This window comes from Ochotona princeps, chromosome 26 (genome assembly GCF_030435755.1).
Source record: "Ochotona princeps isolate mOchPri1 chromosome 26, mOchPri1.hap1, whole genome shotgun sequence".
Lineage (NCBI taxonomy): Eukaryota > Metazoa > Chordata > Mammalia > Lagomorpha > Ochotonidae > Ochotona > Ochotona princeps.
This window is the reverse complement of record NC_080857.1, coordinates 19,531,118-19,546,308: the sequence shown is the minus strand read 5'-3', so window position 1 is coordinate 19,546,308 and position 15,191 is coordinate 19,531,118. Positions and strand designations below refer to the sequence as shown.

Genomic DNA, 15,191 nt, shown 5'->3' with positions numbered 1-15,191 from the left:
CCTGGCTTTACCTGGCCCCACCCTGACAGGCAGAGTTGAGAGAGACAGATCTTCCATCTGCTGGTTCTCTTGCCAGATGGCTTCAGTGGCCGGAGCTGGATTGATTCGAAGCCAGGAACCAGAAGCTTTGTCCTGGTCTCCTATATGGGTGTGGAGTCCCAAAGCTTTGGGCTATCCTTTGCTGCTTTCCCAGGCCACAAGCAGGGAACTGGATAGAAGTGAAGCAGCCTGGATATGAACAAGCACCCATATGGGATGCCAGTGTTTGCAGGCCAGAGGATTAGCCAGTCGAGCCATCGTGGCAAGCTCAGACCCCCAAATTTTAAGAAACAATATTTGAATGAGTTAGAGGGAAAGAATCTTCGATCCTCTGGTTCATTCCCCACGTAGCTGCAATGGCCAGCCCTGGACCAGGCCAAAGCCAGGAGCTTCTTCTGGGTCTCCTATGTGGATACAGTGGCCCGAGTACTTGGACCAGCCTCCACTGCTTTCCCAGGTGTGGGAATAGGGAGCCAGATTGGGAATGCAGCAGCTGAGACGCTAACCAGCGCCAATATAGGAGGCAGATGTGGCAAGCAGCAGCTTTACTTGGGTTTCTTTAAGAGATTTTTAAGTTTACTTTTGGAAGCAGAGAGACACAGATCTTTTCATTTGCTGGCTGGTTCACACCTCAAGTGCCTGTGGAAGCTAGGGCTGGACCAGATGGAAGCTGGGAGCTCGGAACTCAGTCTGGGTCTCCCAGTGGGGTGGGGTGGGAGGTCTCTGATCCGTGGCTGTTCCCTGCCACCTGCGGCACCTGCCTCAGCAGGAAGATGAGGCGGGGACAGGACTGTGACTCAAACCCAGGCACTCCACTGTGGGAGGCGGAGGTCTTGGGCAGTGGCTTAACTGTTGTGTCCAACGCTGCCCTCAACACCTATACAGCATTGAGTGGGGCTTGGAGGAAGGCTGTGCTAGTATAGAGGGCTAAGCTTCTGGTGTCTGTGTCCTAGGGTGGAGCCCTGGCTCTGCAGCTTCTGGTCAGCCTTCCCACTAAGATGCTTGGGAAGTAGTGGATCATGGCCAGGTGCTTGGGGGCTTGCCATCCCGTGGCTGGCCTGCCTGGAATCTGAGCTCCCAGCAGTGGTCGGCCCCGCTCTGGCTGTTGCAGGCATTTGGGGAGTGAACCCGTGGAGCCAAGCCCAGAGGTCTCTCCCCCTCTCCTTTTTTCTCTGTTGCTCTGCTTTTTAAACAAATAAAAGATTATTTTAAATTGTTCACTCTGAGCATTTGGGGATGGGGTTTTAGCCTTCAAATTTTCTTTCATATAGTGTTAAAATTTTCTCAATTTTACCTATCCTTTTGTATGTTTCTCCAACATTTTGCGCTTTATTTTTTTTAGCTATTTTGTTGAAACTGTTTAATAAATGTCACATACCATAGTAGTCACTTTTTTTTTAAAGATTTATTTATTGTATTACAAAGTTAGATATACAGAGAGGAGGAGAGACAGAGAGGAAGATCCTCCGTCCAATGATTCACTCCCCAAGTGAGCCGCAACAGCCGGTGCGCGCTGATCTGAAGCCGGGAACCTGGAACCTCTTCTGGGTCTCCCATGCGGGTGCAGGGTCCCAAGGCTTTGGGCCGTCCTCGACTGCCTTCCCAGGCCACAAGCAGGGAGCTGGATGGGAAGTGGAGCTGCCGGATTAGAACCGGCGCCCATATGGGATCCCAGGGCATTCAAGGCGAGGACTTAAGCCGCTAGGCCACGGCGCCGGGCCCGATAGTAGTCACTTTTAAAAAAAAAAATTTATGGCTGCCAGTGCTGGAAGGCAGAGGGGTTAGCCTGCGGAGACAGAGCCGGTCAGGGCAGTCACCCATTGTGGTGAGTTCTAGTACATTTAACAAGGTGGAGGCCAAGTTGGTAAAAAATCTTAAGACAGATTTAAAGTTTAAAGTTTATAAAGTTTAAGCTTAAAGTTTACAGTCACAAGCCACTATCTAAAATCTGCAGTTTGTCTTTCACTATATCTGTTTTTGTTGGTTTTTGTAACCCTTCATTAATCCAGTTTGTTTCCTATGAGTTAGTTTTATGGAGTTGTGAAATGCATATCCTGTACAGTTAATCTCTTTAAAAAAAGTTTTTTTTTTTCCTCACTTGAACGGCAGAGTTAGAGATCTTTCATCTGCTGGTTCACTCCCCAGATGGCCACAATGGCTGGAACCAGGAGCTTCTTACTGGGCTCCACACGGTGCAGGGCCCAAGGGTTTGGGCCATCCTGTGCTGCTTTCTCAGGTAGCATTATCAGGGAGGTGGATCAGAAGGGGAGCAGTTGGTACTTGACCTGGTGCCCATATGGGATGCTGGTGCTGTACTTGGTGGCTTACCCAGTTAGGCTACAGTGCTGATCCCAGTTAACCTACCTTCCTTCCTTCCCTCCTTCCTTCCTTTCTTCCTTCCGATTTGAGAGGCTGAGATACGCAGACAGCAAGCTCCCACTTGTTGGCTCGCTCCCTGGTGAATGGGTCAGCATACTAGTGCCGAAGCCACTGCCTCTGTGTCAGGGGGCACAGCAGCAGGAAGCTAGCACTGGCAGTGGAGTGAGATAGGCACCACCTCCAGGTTGGGAGGAGAGAACACTTCACAGTCACAGCCGCTGGGCCCTGAGCCACCCTGAGCTGGCCTGAGCTGTCTCTAGTCGCCCTGAGCCACCCTGAGCTAGCCCCAGCAGCCCGAAGTCAGCCCCAGGCTGGTCCTGAGCTGCCCCAAACACCTTGAGCTAGCCCAAGCTGGCCTGAGCAGCCCCGAGCCACCCTGAGCTAGCCGCAGCAGCCTGGAGTCAGCCCCAGGCTGGTCCTGAGCTGCCCTGAGCCACCGTGTAGGCGAGGGTGCTGTTTTGTAGCTCCCATGTTGAGGATGTGTGCTGGATGGCCTTGTGTGTCTCCTTTGAGAAACACTCAAGTTCTTTGTCATTTGCAGATTAGGTTGCTTGTCTCTTCACCCTGAAAAGTGGGTGACCCTTGTGGGCTCTGGGAGTTGGGGTCCTGGATTCTTTTTCTCTAGACATTCTTGGCAATGACAGGTGCCTTGGGCGGGTGGTGTCCCAGGCCCTGCCCTGCCCTGGGCTCACCTTCTCCCTCTGCTGTCCCCACTGTCCTGCAGGGGTCCCCAGTGTGCAGGATCCCCACACCCACCCCAGCCTCAGTGAGCCCAGGCCACCTCTGGATCGGCCAGGTGAGGATCCCAGTGTGGCAGCCTTTTCCCTGCCCGGGGCGCCTGCAGTGTGGAGGTCAAGGGTGGGGGTGTGACAGAGGGGCTGCTGGGAGGGTGTGGAGCAAATGGAGCTGAGTGGGCAGTGAGCACAGCTTTGGTGTCCCCTCCTGTTCAGACTCCAGGAGCCAACGATGGGCTGCCCGGGAACCCTCAACAGCCTGGCACAATCGCAGGCCTGACTGGGGGCATCAGCAGCTAGAGCCCGGTCCAAACCCTGGCACGCAGCCACCCCGTCCACAACCGCCCCTGAGGTCTGGCCCAGGGCCCCACGACTGCAGACACAGCCCCCATGGGTGCTGCCCTGATGGCTACACCACGTCGCTTGGGCCACAGTGGCAGGGCTGCCCAGGGCCCAGGGCTTCGTGTCAGCAGAGCAGGTATGAGTGGGCAGAGGGGACAGGTGGGCTCCCAGCTGTGGGATGCCCTGATGTTGCTTCCTGAGGACCCTGCTGCCTGTGGCTGTGCTTGCTGCCTGGTCTGCACAAGCTGCTGTTGAGATGTGGCAGGAGCGGGGGGTTCTGAGAAGGTGGCCCCCCCATCCCTACCCCCACCTTGCTCAGGCTCAGAACCTGGCTAAAGGCTGGACAGCGGCTGACCAGATCCTGGTAGTTTTCCTAACATTCCTAGTCCAGCCCCAGCAGAGAGGGGCTGATCATCCCACCCCAACTCCTCATCCTCCCTGTGGGTGTCCTCCTGCTATTGCCTGCCCTGAATGTACCCGTTCCCCTGCCCCTCCCAAACCTTTGGGGCTAGCAGCTTATATGAGGCCAGGCTCAGCTGCATGCTGACCAGGAGTGGGGGTGGACCAGTTACTTGGCCTCCCTGATCTTGGCTTAGGATAGGGGACAGCAGCAGCTGGCCACTTCCCACAAGGATGGAGTAGGTTGCAGGTCCTCAGGAGGTGCTGGGTTCTTGGAAGTGCCTGGTTCTTGGATGGGCTCTGCTAGGGCACTCTTTCTTGGATTGGTGGTGGGATGTGGAGTTGAGGATCTGTCAGTCATGGGGTACCTGCTGAATGTGGTTGGGTCTGGGGTACCCAGAGCACCCAGGTACACCCTGGCCTGCCCGGGGGCCTCACCCCAGGTACTGGTGCTGAGGGAGCATGGGCTGGGTCTTGTCTGCCTAGGTATGGCTGCTGCCCCGATGGGGTGTCCATGGCTCAGGGACCCCAGCAGGCAGGCTGTGCGAGGTCTTACGGTGGGGACAGCCGTGCGAACAGACCAGGATCCAGAGCAGTGGCTTCCACGGTGAGTAGCTTGCATGACCCCTGAGCCTGCTCAGTGTTACTGTTAACAGGCGCTGGCCTTGGAGAAGGGCACTCCCTGTGAACCTGTGGGCCTGGACTGTCCTCTCCTAGGGAGGGGGCCTCTGCGATGGGCTGGCCTGGGGCACCCTGGGTGCTCCTGACCTCCTGTCTCCCCTGGGGCTGGGCTCCTCAGGTTCATAGTTCTGTCCTCCCACCTCAGTATTCCGTACTTCTGACCTTGGGCTTCCTCCCCAGGGCCCCAACGCCCACTGGCCCCAGGCCCAGCAGAGTGAGCCTGCGGAGTGTCGGGGTTCCCAGTTTGGCTGTTGTTATGACAATGTGGCCTCTGCAGCAGGCCCCCTGGGGGAAGGCTGCGTGGGCCAGCCCGGCTATGGTGAGTGCATTTGTACGCTGCACCCTCCTTCAGTGGGGGTGCTCATCCCACTGACCCTGTCCAGACCCAGGGACTTGGCTAGTGGCTAGTGGTTATTCCCACTCATGGCTGTCTAGCACCTGCTGGGTGCTGGACCTGACACCTGGTGTGATCTGCTGTCGGGTAGTTTTGCACATGAGGCCTTTGGCTGCTTGTGGGGATTGGGAGGGCAGTGGGGCATGCCTTGGAAGGTTCAGGGGGCGAGGACGGGCCCCTGCTGGGCGTCTCTGCAGGTCCCAGAGTTCTGGGGGCGGGTTTCAGGGCTGGGTTCAGGCCTGGGCCTGAGGGCTGCTCTGTGTTTTATGGGCAGCGGGTGGGGGGGGGGATCTCTGAGCTGTTGGAGGGCTCCAGCTCTGTGGATGAAAGCTACTCTGGCTCCCAGACTGGGGCAGGGCTGGGCAGTGGAAAGACAGTGGTGGAAAGGCCTGTGTCCCCAGAGCCTGGCACAGAGGGGTGCAGGTGGGCCTGGCTGTGGGGCTGAGCAGGTAGAGGTGAGGGGAGGCTTTGTTTGCTCCTGGGCAGCTGGGTGACATGTATCCTACCCTGTCCCCCAGCCTACCCTGTGCGATGCCTGCTGCCCAGTGCCCACGGCTCGTGCACAGACTGGGCGGCCCGCTGGTACTTCGTGGCCTCCGTGGGCCGGTGCAACCGCTTCTGGTATGGCGGTTGTCATGGCAATGCCAATAACTTTGCCTCGGAGCAGGAGTGCATGAACACCTGCCGGGGCCCCCACCCTGAACCCCGCCTTCCAGAGTTGGGGGCTTCTGGCCAGGGCACCCATGCACATGGTGGCAGCGGTGGTCCTGGAGAGCAGCGGGACCCCAGCCAGCAGAGGCCTTCTGGGGGACTCTGGCGACAGGACCAGGGGCTTGGCCCTGGGGAGACCCCTCCCGGGCAGGCCTTTGGAGAACAGCTCTGGGGCCTGGTGCTCGGACCGGGCAGAGATGCCAGACCATCAGGGCCACCCTCCTTTGGCCCCTCTCACAGGTGAGTCCACCTTTCTGGGTGCCCATGCCAGGGCTGAGCCCACTGCTGCCCATCTTCCCTCCTCCTCTCCTCTCCCTGACTTCTAACCCTCCAGACAGCCCCATCTGGGCCTTGTTGGCACATTCCATAGACAGGGACACTGAGGCCCCCAAAGACAGCCCGCTCGACTAATGCCTGTGGATGTTTGGGGGGCAGATGGGCTCCCAACCCTTGGGGTTTGCCAGTGTACCCCATGGCTGCCTCGCTGGACAAGCTTCCTGGCTTCATGAACTCTGGCAAGTCACATTGCCTCCTGTTGAGGCTTGGGATGGGCTCCCATTTGTCATTCTCTTGGGATTAGGTGGTGGTGACAATGGGTTTTGGGAAGACTAAGAACCCAAGTTCTCCATACCCCTGCAGTAGAGTACGTCATTTAGCACTCCCGCCACCTCCACTGGCAGCACCCTCCCCACTTTGTCCACATCTCTGGCTTACAGGGGTGGGCTGAGGTGACAGTGCCAGGGCATGTGGGGTTGAGGCCAACAAGGGGGCATCTCCCATGCTTTGTGCTTCTGGAGCTTGGCTCTGCCAGTGCCTTTGACATAGCGGGGCCCAAGCTCACCCTTGTAGGGCCGGGGAGTGGCCCTCTGCTGTGGCAGCTCCTCACTTCTCACCTCCCCAGGGTCAGCTTGGCAGGCTCCCAGCCCTTCCTGGTGCAGGCATCCCCGGGGCAGGCAGTACAGCTCTTTTGCCGAGGGGATCCCTCTGCAGTGCCCCAGGCTGTGTGGCAGAAAGATGGCCGGCCCATCTCCTCTGACAGGTGTGTGTGAGGGTTAGTCCACTCCCCTCTGGCTGGGGTGGGTAGGTCCTCCCCTGGGGTGACTGCAGGACCGAGCCCAGGAGTGCCTGGGGACGGGGTGATGGGTGGAGATAAATGGACTTGGTGTCACCTGTGGGAGTCCAGGGCCATGTGTCCCCCCTCCCATTCAGGCATCGGCTGCAGTCCGATGGCTCTCTGGTCATCAGCCCACTGCGGCTTGAGGACGCTGGCAGCTACAGCTGTGGTGGCACCCGGCCAGACCAGGCCTCCCAGGAGATCCAGCTGCATGTCACAGGTCTCTGTCCTCACTCCATCTACAACGGCTTCCCACAGGCCCTGGGGCAGGAGGGACCAAATGACAAGGCCAGTGAGGGGCTTGGGGACTCCCAGGTGTCCCCTCCTCACACTTCACCTTGTGTTTCTTCCGACCTCCTGATATAGGGGGTGGCGTGACCATGCCAGCGGAGGCTGAGACTGGGAGCTTTCCTCAGGCCTGGGACCCAGCCCAGGGCCACAGGTCTCTGGACTCCGGCCTGGGAGGGGATGCTAGCGGTCAGAGGACTGTCCCCTCCTCCCACCCACAGCCTGCAACCAGGTAACAGCACAGCAGCCTCAGAGTCCATGGGGATTGTCCGAAGCTCGGGAGGTATGGTCCCTTTGCCGGTGGCTTCCTGAGCTGGCGCCCCAGCAGGTGTGCAGGCCCAGGATGTAGGAACAGAGAAGGGATAAGCACCCAGGGCTGGTCTGTGGGGGCTTGGAGGGATGGGGTTTTACAGAGGGCAGGAGGGCTGCCCAAGGCAAAACCCTCTTGGGCAGGTGTGCACAGCAGGTTGGGGAGGAGAGACGCACAGTGGTGACCAGCTGAGGGCGGGTCGAGGGTGGGGGAGGAAGCTGGCAGTGGCTTTTACAGTCCTTTGTCCCCGGCCAAGCATTTATCTGTCTGGAACCAAGGGGTGATTTTAGGAAGGTGAATCTGGCAGGTGAGGAAGAAGGGCTCAGGCAGCTCCCTGCAGGGGGAGGAAACACCGAAGAATGGTTTGTTCTGTAGGCTCCGTCTGGACCAGAACCAGCCTGGCACAGTGGAGGTCAGTGCGGGGCAGCAGGCACGGCTGAGCTGCCGGGCGGAAGGCTTCCCGCCCCCAACCATCGAATGGCACCGAGACGGACAGCTCCTGTCCTCCCCGAGGTTTCCTCAGCTCCTCTCCTTCCCTCCAAGCCTCACTGGTGGGGGTTGCCACCACTGTCGGTCCTGAGTGGGACTGCTGGGCACCATGCCCTTGGACAGGGGCACGTTTGGGTTCTGGGTCTTTCCCGAGTGTGAGGAAATTAGAGGCTGGCTTACATGTCGGCATCGCTCACGGCAGGCTGACAAGCGATCCTCAATGCAGCTCCATTTTGATCTGGGGGCTTCCCTAGATCCCTTCCCCCAGCCATACTACTCACAGAAACTGAACATCACACGGCTCCTAAGCTGTAGAACTAAATGAGCATAGCAAGAACAAAAAACAAAAGAACAATTTTATCAGCAAGTTGGAAATGATTTAGTGCTAGGCTGCTGGCCGTTGGCCAGCTGAAGGCCCACCAGCCCTCTGGCCTAACCCCACCGAGCAGTTATACTCAGCTTCATTGGGGACAGGAAGACCGTCTTGCCCTGCCCTCCTGTGACTCCTTCATCCCCCCCTGAACTGACTGTTTGCTTCCCAGACACCAGTTGCTGCCTGATGGCTCCCTGGTCATCAACCAGGTGGCTGTGGAAGATGGTGGCTTCTATGCGTGCGTTGCCTTCAATGGGCAGGACCGAGATCAGCGGTGGGTTCAGCTCAGAGTTGAGGGTAAGGTGGCAATTCTTTGACGTCACGCAAGAGGTCCTGGACGGCACGATGTATATAGCAGCTGACAGAGCTTCTTCTGCCCAGGGGGACTGACCATCACCAAGCTGCCCCCTGCTGTCACAGTGCCAGAGGGTGACACAGCCAGGCTGCAGTGTGCCGTGGCAGGAGAAGGGGTGAACATCAGGTGGTCCAGGTAAAGCTCTCAGACCCTCACAAGCTCCCAGGTCTGTGTGGTCACCTGGGCTAGGGATGTCCCTGTCCTCTCCCTCTTGGCCTGGTGACCATGATAGGGCCTGCTGTCCCCGCTTCCTACACAATGAAATTAACTGCTGGCTTTTCTACGGGTGTTGCTGTACTGAAGTTTTATTTGTTGAAATGTTTGAACCTGCAGACACTTGTCTACTGGTTCATTCTCCAGAGGCCTGCAGTGGTCAGGGCTGGAGCAAGGTCTCCTACCTAGGGTGGCAGGAACCCGGTCACCTGGGCCATCAGAGCTGCCCCTGAGGCTGCATTAGCAGGGACTGGGTGTAGGGAGCTGAAGCCAGCTATCAAAGCCCTGAGTGCCTCAGTTCTTGTAAGACAGTGTTCTGCTGAGCGCTTGCCCCTTGAAGGCTCCTTCCTGGGGCAGGCATTTGGCCTAGCGGTTAACACATTCTGACATGGATGGACGAGTGCTGGCTCCGTTCCTGCGAATGCCCGTTCTGGGAGGCAGCAGGTGCTGGCTCCAGGATTCAGGCCTTGCCACTCACTTGGGAGACCTGGAATGAGCCCCTGGCTTCTTGTTTCAGGCCCCAGCCTAGAACTGTTGGGGAACCACTCTGGCTGGCTGGCTCCCCAGTTCCCAGGAGGCAGGGAGTGCTTGGGCCTTTAGTGGCTTCATCTCGCACAGGCTATGTATCTTTGTGAAGAAGAGCCGGCAAACTTCGACAATGACTCAGTGTGCTGTGCTTGTCAAAATTCACCCTCCTGGTGTTACTGTGATGATCTTGGCACTCTAGTGCCGTGTCTCCTTTGGGAGGGGCTGTTGGTTCTTGTAGTTGCTCTCATTTGCTTCTCAATGTCTTCTCCCCTCTAGAAACGGGGTGCCGGTACAGGCTGATGGCCACCGTGTCCACCAGTCCCCAGATGGCACGCTGCTGATTCACAACTTGCAGTCCAGGGATGAGGGCTCCTACACGTGCAGCGCTTACCGTGGGAGCCAGGCTGTCAGCCGCAGCACCGAGGTGAAGGTGCTCACCCCAGGTGAGAGGGGCCTTCCTGTGGCATGGAAAAGGTGTACCCTGCATGGCAGGGAGTAGTTTGGCTGGTGAGGAGGAGGAGGAAAACATGCTTTTGCTGGGTCCTGGCTCCCCAGCTCTGTGCACAACTAAGGCACTGATCACTTGCTGTGATGCTCAGGGGCTGCAGCAGCTCCCAGAAAGTTGGCCCAACATAGTAGGGTTATACTGACGGTAGGCATTAAGTGGCTTTGCCATTTATGTAAATGCACATAGGTGGTGCTCTGGTTATATTGACAAACCACGCCTTCCCTAAGGATGTTCACTGCTTGTCTCTGCTATGGCAGCACCTTGGGAGCGAATAGGGGGCAGAGGATGAACCTGAGGTCTGACTCTAGGGGAAGGTGCTGCTCGGGCCCAAGCCAAGGCCGACCTTCAAAGCCACTTCAGGAAGCCAAGAGGAGTGCAGTGATAAGGCCGTGAGGCCTGAGGAAACACACCAGGAGGAGACTCTGACAGGGAGTTCTAACTGTGGCCACTTGTAAGAGTCTAGAGCAGGGCTGCTGACTAATATGCATCGGCTTCTCTGGGGAATTAAGTGATTAAGAGCTGCTGGGGATTTCAAAAGCACAGAACTTCTGGGATTGCAAAAAAAAAAAAAAAAATTTTTTTTTTAAACAGCAGTGAAAACAGAAGACCACATGGTCTTGCTAACTCAAAATGTTACTCACAGCAGGTTCTGCCTTGCCCTTCCTCTCAACCCACAGGCCAATGCAGTGTTGCTTACTTCTTCAGGTCTCAGGAGTAAAGGCTGGGAACTGACTTCAGATGTGTCACCATCCATTTGGTCAATAAGTCTTTGGGGGGTCTGGGAGGGATTGTGTGCTGGGCTGAGGCCAGGAATCAGTAGGAAGGATCATGCGTTGCCAAAGTGAGGCCAAAGAATGGGTGGGAATCGCAAACCCCTCACCATGCGTGTCCACTCAGGTGTCAGAGGTTACACAGCAGCCCTGGTTTGTGGTGGTGCCAGTGCTGCATTCCTCTGAAGTGGCAGGTGACAGTCCTTAACGTGTGCACTTTCCTCACCTCTTTCTCCTGTGTTCTGTAGCCACTGCCACCCAGCCCGCAGACCCCGGCAAGGAGTGCTTCGACCAGCCGGAGCTGGCCAACTGTGATCTGATCCTGAAGGCCCAGCTCTGCGGCAACGAGTACTACTCCAGCTTCTGCTGCGCCAGCTGTTCACGGTACCAGCCCCACGCTCAGCCCGTTTGGCAGCAGGGATGAAGGCACTCCCTCTAGCCCTGGTGCCACAGCAGTTCTTAGGACTGGGGAGGAGGAAAGATGCAATCTGGCTGGCCAAGCGAGCCACTGTCTGCCCATGTGGAGTGTGGCTGCAGCAGCACATCTGTCTCCCACAGCAGCACAGGCTGCTCTGGTGGAATCTGAGGACTCCAGGGGAATCTGGAAAAGGGGAACATCCATTTTGCAATGTCCCTTCCACCGTCTGTCACAGGCTGGGTATCCTCTTAGCTTGAACTGCCTGGGAGCACGTTTTCAGATTTTTAAATCTCTTGGATTTCTGGAATATTTGCATAAACTGCCAGCTGAGCACCTCTAATTCAAAACCTCTGAAATCTGAAACTTTTTGAGTGTCACCATGATGCTCAAAAAACTTCCGGTCACTTCAGTAAAGTCTTGAATTAGTGATGTCAGCTGATACGCAGGATTGGCTCACTGTGTTTTAAAGTAAGTTGCTTTCAAACTGGGCAGGGAAGTATGAAATGAACTCAGAGTTAACATTTGTCTTATAAGGGGAATGCCAACTCCTAGGTCAAGGAAGTATGAGGGGGGTCTTCAAAAAGTTAATGGAAAGTATATATCATGAAAAACTATGCATGGATTTCAGGTTTTTGGGGCATCAAAATAAACTACTACTAAATTCCACGTTCCACGAACTTTTCGAAGTACCTTGTATTGTGTGCTAGAACGAAGTCTCACCTGGGGTGATGGCTGCTGCTCTAGTCTCCTCTGTCTTCGGGGTGGGGTAGCAGCCAGCCTGAACCCCATCCAGCAAAGTGGAATACATGGAGATCTCGGAGCAGAGCCCTGGGGTGAGAGAGCTGTCCCTGGGGGAGCCGGCCCCTGAAGCCCTCCTGGCTGGCGCACACAGCTCCTGTGGTGGGTCATTTGACGCCCGTCCAAAGCTGCACAGCCTGTCCTGTACAGTGACAAGGAGACTCGTCCTGAGGTAGGAATCTGTGAAGTAAAACAGGCGCTGCCAGAGAATCATCAGACCCTTATTAGATACAGCACTAGCAGGATGAGCTATCGAAGGGAAGTGGTTTCAGCTGGAGACCCCGCTTAGTGCCTCTGGTTTCTCAACGTGCAAACAGAAGGCTCAGGCTGCTGGGCTACCCCACAGCGGAGTGCCTGCACACACAGCTAACTGGAGAGGACCAGATCATTGATTACTTGGCAGACGTCACAGGAGAACAATTTACTGTGGCCTACTTCTGGCCAGGGGAGAGGGCTTTTCCATTAAACCAAGGAACATTTGTTATAGGAACTGGGAAAAAGGGTCATTTTCTTGGACACCTTGGTTTAATGAAACCAGAATTTCCCCTGCTCTCACATAGATACACTTCAGAAAATGAGCTCCTGCATTAAACTCCTGACGGAGTTACTGTTCTAGATTACATTCTGATCAGCAACAATTGCAGTGTATTGACTGAGAGGCACTCAGGACCAACCAACCTAAAAATGGACTTGCAAATGTTAATGATATACTAAGGCGAATACAGGACTTCCTATGCTTGGGATCTGTAGCAACTTAGAGAATAAAAGAAAATACACTTACAAAAAAACAAAAGGGGAAATGCCAGCCCTTTATGGGCAAGAGCTTCTACCATGAACATTTATTTTTGTTAAAGCAGATTATAAATTCTCATCAGTACAAATATATATATATGTATATATATATATATATAACTTACATTTGATTGTAAGGCCAACGTTCAAAAGTAAAAATGAGTGGGATTTCATTTTGTTAACCGAAGTCAAGTGGCTACAACTGGCAATGGGATGTTCTCACCAAAAGGGCGGTGGCAGACACACACAAAGCTAATGAGATCAGAATTCCCATCCCCACAAAAATTAGGGGTGGGGAAATAAATGTAAAGAACAAACAAAACCCACCACGACCCACGTTACAAACCAGTGCAGCAACCTGCATTCCCTTCTGTGGATGTGATTATGTCATTGTTACCTTAGTGTTGAAGGACTAACATAACGAAACTGCAGCAATATATAAAAGATAATATCTTCTATAGAGCATATTTAGATTCCATCATAGGTTTAAAACCAGGACAATACTGCTGTTTCATTGTCTTTAAAACTACAACCTAGTGACGGTATTGGTCATAAGCATGATTGTTGTTGCAATGTGCTAGTTACAGTGAGATCTCAAGCAAGCTAGGGAGCCATCTAACTCCAGTCTGCCTCTTTTTTTTTTTACTCTTCAATAGGCATCAATGATAAATCAATCTTATATACAATTTCTTACAACTAACCCTTTTACTTTTGGCAAGATTACTTACAACTCATACAAGTTTTAATATTGAGAACTATTTAAAATATTCTAAATGCATAAAAATAAAGATTTTGGCTTTTTGATATATATATATTTATAATATTTGTTACTCAAAATGGAAGTGTGACTTTTCCTCACCCTCTGGCTCTGTGGGGCAGTGGCTGATGTGGCCTTCCAGGAGCGGCAGCACAGCCTGGGGCTGGCCTCTCCCCAGCTGCAGCACAGACTGCTCTGTTCCCGTATCTAGGACAGGTCAGTACTGAGAGGAGGCAGGTGATGGCCTGAAAAACAAGGGGAGACTTTTTCTTCCCAGGGTGTTTCAGAGTCCAGAAAATGTGCTTTGAAGACGAGTCTACTCTGGTACTTCTGTCTCCCTGCCACCAGGCGTCTGCAAGGACCCGAGGGAGAGGAGGGACCAGCAGACACTTCCTTGGTTTCTTCAGCCCACTTCCATGACAGGCTTCATCTAGGAATGGTTTCCCTGCTTCTCCCCAAACCGCCCCTCAAGTCCTACTGTGCCTAGACTTGTTCCTGGGGACCTCTGGGATGAGTGAAAAGTGTCCTGATCAGGAAGACTAAGTCCCCGTTGCTCAATGATCTTCTATCACCTGCCCTTGCCTAAGTACGAACAAGATCCATAAACCACAGGTTGCTTATAGTTCAATTTCAAATGTCTTCTGTAAGTCACTGGAGAAAGGGTTGGTAGGGGAAGGGTTAGTACGCTGCTTGGACTTGCTCTCTAACGCAGCCCACTGGGCTTCGAAAGGATCCACGGGGCAGGTGCCTGCAGGACCCTCGGTGTGCTTGTCTCCTGAAGCCAGCCTGCCATCATCCATGCCGTTGAACGCTGCAGAGCCGTTGAGGTGCTGAGCAGGGGGCTTAAGGAAGGGACTGGCAGTGGCACTGCCTGTCTCATACTGGGGGAATGTGTGCTGCTTGACCAGGCTGGGCGACTGATGGGGGTGCACCGCCAGAGGATGGCCCGCAGTGCCGAACATGTTGGCTACCATCTGAGAGGGAGTCATGCCCACGACAGGCACATTGGGGGCTGGATAGGACATCCCGTTGGCCACAGGATAGGACTGGGCAGGGACAAAGGCTGGCTGCAGGGGTGGGACCACACCCATTGGCACGGGCTGAGAGGTAAGGAATGCATTCCCTTGGAAAGGTGGTGCTGGTTGGGACATGGCAGCGGGTGGAGGATGCTGGAGAACTGGCTGCAGAGGGGCAGCTGGGGCCTGGGGCTGCTGGGCCCGGACACTCTTAGACACCTCTTCCAACCAGCGATCAGCTTCCGAGGGTGTGCGTCTGTGACCAGCCTGCAAAAGACCTGGAGAAGCAGCACCAGAAGACTGACCCCACTCGGTTCCTGGAAACAAGATGAAAACAGACCATCAGAATTAAGAGGTATCTGAATGAACCTAACATTTGGAACAAGTCCTCCTAATGGTGTTTTTGGCAGATGTGGGGAAAATGTGATAGGCAAAGGAGATTTTTGTGGTAGAACAACTAGAACCCACCATACCATGACCCTTGGTCAGCCACACTGAGGAGGTGTCTAAATACTGTTCCAGTTTATCCTGCCAGCTGGGGCAGCGGACTAGTGGCAAAAACCCCTCCCTGATGCCATGGTCCTCCACAGTACACTAACGGGCACAGGGCCTGTAGGTTCGAGGTGGTTCATCCTTTCTTGAATAAGGGAAAAAGAAAATAACTGATGACTTGGCCATACGTTGCTGGGACATGTCTGGCTTCCAGAGCCACGCTTTCTGGTGACATGCTTTATTACTCTTTTCACAGTTTTTGGTATATGAATCAGTACTCATTACAGAAGC

General features: G+C 54.7%; 2 protein-coding genes across 11 annotated transcripts in view; one reads left to right on the top strand and one right to left on the bottom strand.

Moving 5' to 3' along the window:
* PAPLN (papilin, proteoglycan like sulfated glycoprotein) overlaps positions 1-11,140 on the top strand; it is a 46,501-nt gene extending 35,361 nt beyond the window's left edge. The window contains exons 15-27 of the mRNA XM_058655197.1: positions 3,143-3,214; positions 3,369-3,630; positions 4,380-4,500; positions 4,755-4,893; positions 5,487-5,919; positions 6,581-6,718; positions 6,889-7,013; positions 7,160-7,313; positions 7,767-7,904; positions 8,423-8,550; positions 8,635-8,743; positions 9,626-9,792; positions 10,876-11,140. Coding sequence (XP_058511180.1) covers positions 3,143-3,214; positions 3,369-3,630; positions 4,380-4,500; positions 4,755-4,893; positions 5,487-5,919; positions 6,581-6,718; positions 6,889-7,013; positions 7,160-7,313; positions 7,767-7,904; positions 8,423-8,550; positions 8,635-8,743; positions 9,626-9,792; positions 10,876-11,051 — 2,162 coding nt within the window. The 3' untranslated portion in view covers positions 11,052-11,140. The remainder of the gene's footprint in view (positions 1-3,142; positions 3,215-3,368; positions 3,631-4,379; positions 4,501-4,754; positions 4,894-5,486; positions 5,920-6,580; positions 6,719-6,888; positions 7,014-7,159; positions 7,314-7,766; positions 7,905-8,422; positions 8,551-8,634; positions 8,744-9,625; positions 9,793-10,875) is intronic.
* A 1,973-nt stretch (positions 11,141-13,113) lies between these two features.
* Positions 13,114-15,191, bottom strand: part of NUMB (NUMB endocytic adaptor protein) — a 96,862-nt gene continuing 94,784 nt past the window's right edge. For all 10 annotated transcript variants that reach the window (XM_012926803.2, XM_058655209.1, XM_058655206.1 and 7 more), the window contains one exon: positions 13,114-14,725. In XM_012926803.2, the coding sequence (XP_012782257.2) occupies positions 14,010-14,725 (716 nt within the window). In that variant the 3' untranslated portion in view covers positions 13,114-14,009. The remainder of the gene's footprint in view (positions 14,726-15,191) is intronic.